At 39.2% G+C, this 10,162-nt stretch overlaps 1 protein-coding gene across 1 annotated transcript in view; it reads left to right on the top strand.

The window, feature by feature from the left end:
- ABCC8 (ATP binding cassette subfamily C member 8) overlaps window positions 1-10,162 on the top strand; it is a 70,850-nt gene that overhangs the window by 19,303 nt on the left and 41,385 nt on the right. The window contains exons 8-11 of the mRNA XM_031061355.1: window positions 2,554-2,688; window positions 3,661-3,823; window positions 7,451-7,491; window positions 7,790-7,935. Coding sequence (XP_030917215.1) covers window positions 2,554-2,688; window positions 3,661-3,823; window positions 7,451-7,491; window positions 7,790-7,935 — 485 coding nt within the window. The remainder of the gene's footprint in view (window positions 1-2,553; window positions 2,689-3,660; window positions 3,824-7,450; window positions 7,492-7,789; window positions 7,936-10,162) is intronic.

The raw sequence follows: 10,162 nt of genomic DNA, 5'->3' as shown, positions 1-10,162 counted from the left end.
TAGATGAGGACGATCAGTGCTGGAGCGTGCTCCTGTTTTGTGGGTCATGCCAAAATCAGTGAGTCACATTGGCCACAAAGGCTTCTTCAGGAGGTTTTTCCATAGCTTTCATTCAGTACCTTGTTTTATGAGGCAGTGAAAACAATTACTGGCTGCTTGAAAGATGGCTAATACTGCATTGCACAAACTCTGTGATTATTTAAAACAGGTTTTTAATTGTTTTGTAGCTCTTAGTCTAGCAATCAACATTTCAGCATCTGCTGTAGATTTTAAATAGCCATTCATGAGAAGGTAGGTTTTCTATACAGTCCAGATAATTTGAGCCCCATCTTTGCTCTGACTGGAGTCAATGGGAGCTTTATCATTGCCTTAAGTTACTGTTTGAATGTTATTGGAATCCATGAGAAGAGGCCCAGGGATGCCAGTCAGTTGAAAGATGCCCTCAGTAGGTTTGGCTGAAACCCTGGGAGCAAAATGAGGCCTTATAAAGGCCTTGCCCCCATGCCTCCATTTGATAAATACCCTTGTTTGATTTCATTGTGATTATTAAAAAATCCTGTATTCTCATATCTCTGGCTCATTGGTAGGGACAGCTTACACTTGTAATGAAAGGACATTTGTCTCTTTCAGAACTGCCCACAAAGCAGTTTCTGGCTGCAAGTACTTGCCATCCTTCAATAAATAATCAAGACAAAATAACCAGAGCTATTGGTGAGCATTTCACTCCTGATATTTATCTCTGGCAGAGAAGAGCTTTGGGATTTTGATGAAGGAGAAGCAGTGTTTCGTTACACAGACTTTTTTTAAAAAATATGATTTTTGCCTTCTCAGGAATATTGATGAGAGCCCTCCCATCTGCCAGATAGTGTCCCCCAGAGCTCAGATGTTATCTGTGTACTCTTTATTCTTGACTCCATACTTTGTGATGTGATATAGAATTATGTTCAATAAGATTACAGCTCTTACCAGATACAATTCTTCTCCTTTGTTTTCCATACATGTTGAAGGTATTTCAAAAGTTTGTCTGTATTATTACATTATAAAGAAAATGAAAATGGGATAATTTTTAACCTATTGGAAACATGGGATTTTTATTGCCAAGACTGACCCTCTCAGGAGCTAGGATGAGGGTTGGAAAAGCAGCTGTGAGCTAGCAACTCCCTCAGGATCCAGCTGGGGTGGCTTTCTCCTTGTCTATGGGAGAAGCTGATGCTCTCTTTTTAGAACCAGGTGGTCCCATAATGTCCTTGACAATCAACCAGTAGTGAGGGACAGCAGGAAAACAGGGAGTCAGTGTTCTGCAGTGGCTTCTCACTGTTCAGTGCTTTCCTGTATTTTGAGTGCCCTCAACATCTGCCCATGATGAAGCAGCTGGGAGTGAAAATCTTGATCTGTAAAGACCAAGACTATTTTGTGTTATGGAAGAGAGTTCTGCCAGGGGTATCTGGCCTCGTGTGTTTTGTTTGGTTTCAGACACTCATTAATTTCTTGACTTCAGGTGGAAACAGATTGCTCACTTATTCATCACTGAAGGATTTTTTTTAATTTGCAATTTAACCTTGCCTCTTATTAGATTTGTGGTGCATATACAATGGGATTTTACTTTCATGTCAGTACATATTTTCTTAGTCAATACTGTGGCTCTTTTTGAGAGTCATGTTTTAGTTTAGTTCGGCTGTAGAGAGGCATCAGAGGGTTCCTAAGAGGAAAATTTTTTTTTTCTCTCTGTGCTTTAAAATGATGGAAATGTGGAAACTACAAACTCCTTTTTTTCATATAAACAGCCAATTCCTATAAATGTGTGGAAATAGGCATATGACTATTACGCTTTGGAATGATGGAAGATGGTGAAGGTTATGAGAGTATACAAGCATATCAATAGTAGTAAATAACACATTAAGGAAGTTTCCAATTATTGGTTTTTTTTCAATTAAGGGAAATGATGAAATTAACTTTTTATCTCTGTGTCTTCTGATTGATTTATCAGCTTACACTTTTAAATACTTAGATTGTCAATGTTGCAGATTGTTCAAGAGTCAGTCATTACATAGTGATAATTAACTTTGGTAGATTGTATATATTGTTTGTGTTTATTGAGCTGCTTACAGTAAACCCTCTCCATCCAGACTGTGGCTTTCTTCTAGGTTCTTAATTATCCAAAGACAAAGGTTTGGGGTTTTTTTTTACAATGTTTCTCTAATTCTCTTTCAAAAGTAATTGTCTTTCTGGCACTGTAGATCCTAGTTAAATTATAGAAGATACACAAACCTGTAAAACTTTCTTTTACTGTGCATAATGGGGAGAAATACAGAAACAGAAATACAGAGAATGCCCAGGCTGGGGGGAGGGGCACTGGGTGGGTGTCTGGGTCCCTGGGAGAAGCCCTGACTGATCACATTGGCTGTGCCAGCAGTGCTGAACTTGTGACATTTGGGGTGGCTCTAACTGCAGCTGCAGTTGGTTGAACAAGGTCCCATACGCTGAGATTGGTCTTTGTGGTGCATACCCCAAGTGAAGCCAAGATCTCTCCCTCACCTTCTTTTATATCAACAGATAATTGTAGGAATTCTTCTGCTCTACTACCTTCTTGGAATCAGTGCCTTAATTGGAGCAGCAGTAATCATAGTCCTTGCACCTGTTCAGTACTTTGTAGCAACAAAACTCTCACAGGCCCAGCGAAGCACACTGGTGAGTGTCTTCAAACTAATTTGTAATCTAAATATCATATCTGGTAATTGTGCATTGGTTTGTGCCTGGAATTACAACGCTAATCATGGATGTTGACCCAGAATTGCTTCTCAGACATTTTATAGTGTTCAAGAATGCAACGTTCAAGAATGTGAGATTGTAAGCATAGGCAGTAAATACATATTTTTGGGGGTTTATATTTTTCAGCAAGTATGGTTCCCTAAGACCAAAAAAACCTTTAAAACCTTCTAACTTACAAATACAGATGATCAGTAGCCACGGACTGAAGAAGCTGTGGGCAGTGCACAGAGCTGTGAGTTGTGCAGGGCAAGCTGTCCAAGGGGAAAGGAAGTAGGAATGCTGTGTCCAAACTTGGACCCCAGATGTGGAAATCTGTCAAACAGATTTATTGGAACAAACCCCATGCAGTCCTAACTCCCACAGTATGTGGCTCAACTGGGGAGCCTAGAGGTCTGCTAAGTCACAAGCTGTTCCTTGATGCCTCATTTGGCTTGTCTATAATTTGAATCACCTGCACCACTGCTGAAAATGTTACCTTGCTTCATTGGCATTCCCATGCCCAGCTGCTGTGAACTTATTCCACCTTTCAGCAACTGTTGCACTGCCAAGGAGGCCACAGGAACTTGTAATGGAGCCAGAGCTTGCTGAAATCTCTTCCACCACAGATCATGGGTCGTGATGAGAGTTATTTGTGCGTCTTCCTGTGTGTAGAGGAATTCCTTCCCATCAACAGTATGCACCCTTCCAGAAATGTGGACAGCATTCATTCTTGCAGCATCCTGTCATAGTCAGTGTCACCTAGAAATTCCTGCAGATGGGAGCAGTGCTGTTTGTGATGGAAATGTCTGGAAATGATGGGGGCTGCTTATAATTTATGTGTCATCCTTATGCTTAGGGAACTGGTGTGTTTTTATTGTACTCTTCAGGTAAATGTGTGTGTAAATGTTGCAGGAGTACTCCAACGAGAGACTGAAGAAGACGAATGAGATGCTGCGGGGCATTAAGCTCCTGAAACTCTACGCTTGGGAGCACATATTTCACAGCAGTGTGGAGGAAACCAGACAGAAAGAAATGACTAGCCTCAAGTCTTTTGCCCTTTACACCTCCATATCCAGTAAGTCTGTTCCTTCACAGTAATCCACTGCTCAGCTAAGTGCTACTGAATTAGTAGCTACTAATGAGTTTACCATTTCTCTGTTGAGATTATTTCAGTTGCTTTAGGCTCTGATCTGTACTTCTCACTTTCCATCTAGTCAGACCCTGCATTTAATTCAGTAGAACTTTGCTTGTATGGGAAATATGCCTAAAAGAAAAAATCTGTGCTTCAAAGAATTGACTTTTTCTGGACAAAAGCTTTCAAAGGACAAATGTTTCACAGACTGTATTTAGCCAGCAATATTCTCTTCTAGAACACAGCATTCAAGAGGAAACTGATGCTGAAATTTATTTTTTGAGGTTTTTTTCTGCATTTTGCACAATTCAGAGCATACAAATAATATGTGACAGGCATTATCTTTGCACTGAAGCTCCAATAGACAATATTTACATGTTCTTACTCAAAACTTGGATTTCTTGTTAAAATAAGTGATTGTTAAAACCATTTCTATATGCTGGAAAGAAAAGTATGAGCATTCTGGCAATTTCATCATTCTGTATCCTGATTCTTTCCTCTCCTCTTATTTTTCAAGCTGCTTTAAGACTTTATTGTGTTTTTAAAAAGATCTTCAGCAAATCGAACTCTGTGTTTAAGGAGATTATATGCAATACCTATATAATTGCTATGGTAATATTTTAGAAATCATTAGTAAAGTCACACCGAAGAATATGTAATCTGTGAGATATTAATGAAATGGAAAACTTTAGCAAAAAGTTTTTGAGCACCACTAGGTACCTGTACAAATATCTCCTGGGATAATAAGGAGGCCTAGTTCTTATGATCACATAGGTAATGTACTCTAAGAGAAAGATCATAATCCCACTGAATTTAACTGACATTGAATTGAGATATTCCTTGTCTTCTGAGACCAGAATTTCTCTCTGGCAATCCTAAGCACTGTGGGCTTGGAGAGGAGTTTCTGCTTTGACATAAAACAGAATTTAGCTGTATGCTGTGTTACTCCCGGATCAACATAGATGGGTTCTCTTTGTCTGCAGTGCTTCATGTGGCATTAAAATCTATTTATAGTCAGGGCCAAGGGTTCAGCTGTAGGGCTGTGAAGGCTTATTGGATTTTAAATCCTCACAGAGTCATTTGCAACAGCTAGGAGAAGGTGTATTCATCCCAGGGGTAATGATTATTCTGTGAAGCAATGACATAATCTGTATTATTAGAAAAACTTTAAATATTTACTGATGCTTCTTGAAACATTACAAGTTTGCAATTGCATTCTTATTTTGTATTATATGTGATATTTAAGTATGGGCAAGACACAAGGGAACTTCTCAGTTGGGGTAAAGCAGTGCAGCTTTATGTTGATGGTGCTTATCATTTTGGCTTATAAAGGTTACTGTTATTTCAACCTAGGAGTTGCACCTTCAGACTTTGGCAGAAATTACATTTGTCTTTGCCAATTTGCACTTTTGCAGACTAAAAAGGGAATACAAATACAGGAGAATTTGCTCTTTTACCTTAAATATAATTAGAATGAGAGGCATAATCAGCCCAAAACACATTGGCTAATATTGTAGTGAACACATTATGTAATTTCTTTAGGAAAAAAAAATTAAAAGGCATTAGAGGACCACAGTTTTTTGTATTTGTGATCTGGAGGAAGACAGAAAGATGCTAGAATACTAAGACAGAAGAAAAGATATTTTTATATGTAGTTCTTTTAACAGAGTGTTGAATAGACTCTGGAATTCTTTTCTAAGTACACATAGCCATTAACAGAAATAAAGAATGTGGTTGGAGTTACTTTATTCATAAGCATTGGATTATAGAAAATATACCTACAAGTTTCAGGGCAGTGTTGGCTAGATTACAAGAAAATTACATTTCAAGACCACATGGAAATTGGATCTGGTGTGTCTCACCCTGTGCCAGGATCCTGGCTATATGTATATGGAATTGTTCATGTGTACTAAAAGAGCTACTATAGAAATTACCTCTTCCTATATTTTAATGAAGGGTCCCCACCAGAATCAAAGTTGGGTGACATCTTTGCAGTCCTGAATTTAAAATTCAGGAAAGACAGAGAAAGAAAGGAGTGGTTTTTCTACTTCTATGATTTTTTGCCTAATCTTTCAGAAGCAAAATAACTCCAGGCTTTCTCACAGGAAAATAACAGTGGTTACTGTTACTAAAATATCCAAACCAACTGAACATTTTTCTTGGTTCTTAGTCCACCTTTTTCCAGTAACAAAGTCCTTTTGACTCAAACTAATTAAACATAAAGTCTTTGCTGCAAAATAGAGTTATTTTAGAAAGCATTTGATTATTCTGGACACTCACATAATTGGAAAAAAAATTAAAAAAAAGAAAGCAACCCCCAAATTCCAATGGCTTGTATTTGTTTGGTTGAAAGAAGTTTGAAGTCCTTGTATGGACTGGTGATCTCATATAATAGCAAAATTCAGCTCAGCTTCTTGGGAGCCACCAAGTAGTTTAGATGTCTTAACTGCAGCAAGCTTTGCCAAACCTACAGGATATTTATTCCATCCAGCTTCCTATTTGACAGGTATGATCTTGTACTGTGGACAGGAGTAGAGCAAGATCCATCTCTGAGAAGCTGATCAGCTTTGCTAGATTCTCTCACCAGATTGCTCCCTAAAAGCAAACCCATGTACTGCAGCAGTCTCAAAGGCACATTGCAAAGGCAAGGATTTAATGGCATTCAGAAGGACAGAATTGCAGGCAGCAAGCTTCCCTTCTTTACAATTTCTGTGCTTGTACCTACCTTGAGTTGATAAAAAGTGTGAGAACTGGTCAGGAAGTAGAACCACTAAAGAGACATGAGAGGCTGCTTTGTGTTCCAACACAGAATATTTTTCTCAGAAAAATATGTAGGGTTTTTTTTTCAGGGGTGAGGTGTAAACTGTGCATTTCTAGACTTTAATACATGTTAGTCTTTCAAAGCTGAAGCTTTTATTTTGTAATTGCACACTCTAACATACTTATATTTTTAAATTCTCCTCTCTGACAAGGAATAAGAGCTATGTGCAATAACTCAGCTATTTTATATAAGCATGAGTACAGAATTTAGGAATGTGTTAGATATTCATTAAAGCTCATCTAAACGTAGGCAAGAGAAATATCTGACACTATATAGAGTCCTTCAGGGGTTTATACTGAGAAAAGGGTGACCAAACAGTCAAGCAGAGGAGCCAATGACACTTCAGATTATGTAATTGGAGAGAGCTTTTACTGTTTGAACATGGTTATATCCGAGAGAAGAAAAGGACAGGCACATTTTAAACACAAAAGAACTGTCCAGCCTTTTTCTGTTACACCTGTACTGATGCCTGAGATCTATTTTAGTTCTAGAGTCTATATTCTTTCTCCATGTAGTTTACTTATGTGAAATAAAGTCGAGTTAAGGTCAAAATGAAAAGGTGATGATTAAATAATATCCTCAGGTTGTGATAGAAGGGACAGACATGCAGAGTAAGAGTGTAGAAAATACCACTAGCAGTGGTGTAAAGCACTGTTAGTAAGTGGTAAAGCAGTGCTAGTAGCATTTTAGCATTTAGCATGTCTGAATGAAAATTGTTCCTAAATGTTCCTATGTGTTTTCCTTCACAGTCTTTATGAATGCAGCAATACCAATTGCAGCTGTGCTGATAGTAAGTATGGACTTTCTAAATAGTGTTAATTACAACTGCATTTTCAAGTATAAGTGATGTGGAATTGGGTAAGGAGGAGAACAGGATACAAACTTGCTGCACATTTGCAGTTCCTCTGGGAAAGAATGGAAAATGCCCACTTGCCTTCTGGCACCAGAAGCAGCCCAGAGCATGCAGCACTCCCCCAAACTGTTAAGAGAGTATGAATTAAGATTCTGTAAATGAAATGGTTGTGAAATATGAAGTCTGTTTTCTTCTTTATGGCAAAGCACTGAGGGTGATGTTTGTCTCTTTGTAGACATTTGTTGTCCATGCTCATCTGACAAGAAAGGCTGACTTCTCCCCATCAGTGGCATTTGCCTCCCTCTCCCTGTTTCATATCCTTGTGTCTCCATTGTTCCTGCTCTCAAGTGTGGTAAGATCCACTGTCAAAGCATTAGTAAGGTAAGAACTGTAAAATTAATATCTACCACCTGCCCAGTTTCTGAGAATGTGTCCATTGCTCATTTTACAATTTCAAGTTTGGAAATAGCACGGTGATTATTTATCTGTAAACTGGTCCCCAACTTCTTTTCCCCTCCATCAAGCACATAGAAGGGTAAAAGGTAATCACAGAAGGACATGTGATGTCATACTTTCTGATGAACATTAGTTTGAGTGTTCAAAAGCTAAAAAATAACAACCAGTAGAATTGCTATTTCACTGGGAATTTTAGTATCAATAGATCAGTGTAAAAACCTCCTCATGCTTTTTCATATGCAGTGTAACTCTACCTGACTGATAGGAGAAACAGAGTTTGGGTTTACTTCTTTATTAGGACAGCTTTGACCTCCAATGAAGCTGTCTGACGAGCTTATTTAAGCTATGGGACAGGTATTGGCCACCACCTCTTGCTTAATTTCCTTTGTGTTGCTTTGGAGATGGAAGGGAGACTGCAGCACAAGGCTGAGATTGCCTTCAGTGTTTGAAAATTCCCTGACAGTGCAAAGTCACAGCTGTGTCCTCTCTCCTAAGAAGTGTGAAATCTGAGAGCATCAGCAGCTGGCAGGAAATGTTTTGCAGCCACTGTGGTAGTCCCTAGAGCCATGGCAAATTTTCATGCAAAGATTACAGCCAGCAAAGTGCCTGGGAGCCCACACTGACTCTGCCTATTGCCAACAGGCATTTGTTTTGGCTTGTCAAAGGATTTCTTTGCAAATGAATTGTGCCTGCTAATGCCACAGGAACAATTTGAGAGTGATTAGTATCAGCCAAGTATTAATTGTTGCTAGCTGGGAGTTCTTGATGGGTTATTCTGGAGATAGCTTCTTGTTGGCAGGCTGTTGCCCTGCCATTTGTGGTGCAGGCAAAAATCAAGCTCTGTAACAAAGCTGACATCATCCCTGCTGGCTCTCTGTATCACCCAGGTAGTGTTCCAGAGTGCATTGCTCCACAGTGCTGGTGGTGCTGCCCTCCCTAGAGTGTCTCACCCTTCAGAGGAATATTTTGGAAGCATGTGCCATATATTTTCAAGCCATACAAAGACGTGGCTGCTGAAGTACTTTAGTAAATGTTAAAAAGCAGACAGTCGAGTTTGCACTAATTGAACACAGCTATTGTTTGCTTGCTGCAACTGAGTCCTACTGTTACACCTTCCTGTTTATAAGTAGCTGGTCAGGCAAAGGTGACCTAACTTGGCAAAGTTGTATTTCAGCTTTTTTTAGGCTGTGATAGTCTAACTGATTTTACCATGTTTGCAAAGACAGCTTCTGCTGGAGTGACAGGAAAGGACTAAGTGGTGCAGAAGATGATCCAGCAGTGAAACCAGCATGTAAAGGACAATAAAAGTGTTACTGGCTTTGATTCCCAGGCACTCCACAAACTCTGCTCTGTTCGTCTTGGCTACAGTTTTGATGCCTGATGCTATCAAGGACAATAATACTGATCAATAACCTTGTCAGTATCTTTAATTACTACACATTGCCCAATTGCAAAGCATTCCCATGGATGGGCATTGACACACTCAGAACCACTGTGTGACTGACAGATTTAAAGCTTCTGTTCCATGTAGGACCCCTGAAAATGTTCCAAGTTATGGGCTTGGGTGTCTTCTTCTTAGAGGAGCAACTGTTTAAAGTCTTTAGGAAGGTGACAAATCTGATACCTCTTTGTACAGTACTTTGGAGTTTTTAATGTGTGGAGTGTTTCTACCACTGAAAACTGAAAGTGAGGAGTCAATGGATACATTTCTTCAATGTGAGTCTTCAGGGACAAAGAGTGCAGTGTACCATTTTCAATCAGCAAAGGTTAAGCAGCAAGAGTGGTATTATGTCTCTTACTGGGTTTTATATCAAACCATCTTTCCAGTCAGCTGTGCAAATAACAGTGTTTTAATCAATATGTCCTTTCTGTGGCTTAAAAATAAGTTCCCCTCTGGAGATATTGGAATACTCAAATTGTGCTGTCAGCAAGAGCTCTGCAAAGAACGTCCTTTTTCTGTTCTTTAAGAGTTCAGAACAGTCCAGCATCCTCAAGTAAGAGCTGTTGCCTCTTAACACAAGATTTTCTCACAACTCTACTGTGTTTCTTCAATAATTGCCTCAGGAGGAGTAATTCCAGAAATATGCAGAGCATTGGGCTGGGGTTTGCAGAGAGTACAGACACCTGCTTACACAACTAGAGAATAAAATCA

The sequence above is a fragment of the Geospiza fortis genome, unplaced genomic scaffold (genome assembly GCF_000277835.1).
Source record: "Geospiza fortis unplaced genomic scaffold, GeoFor_1.0 scaffold327, whole genome shotgun sequence".
Classification (NCBI taxonomy): Eukaryota; Metazoa; Chordata; class Aves; order Passeriformes; family Thraupidae; genus Geospiza; species Geospiza fortis.
This window is presented reverse-complemented; position numbering and strand designations above follow the sequence as displayed.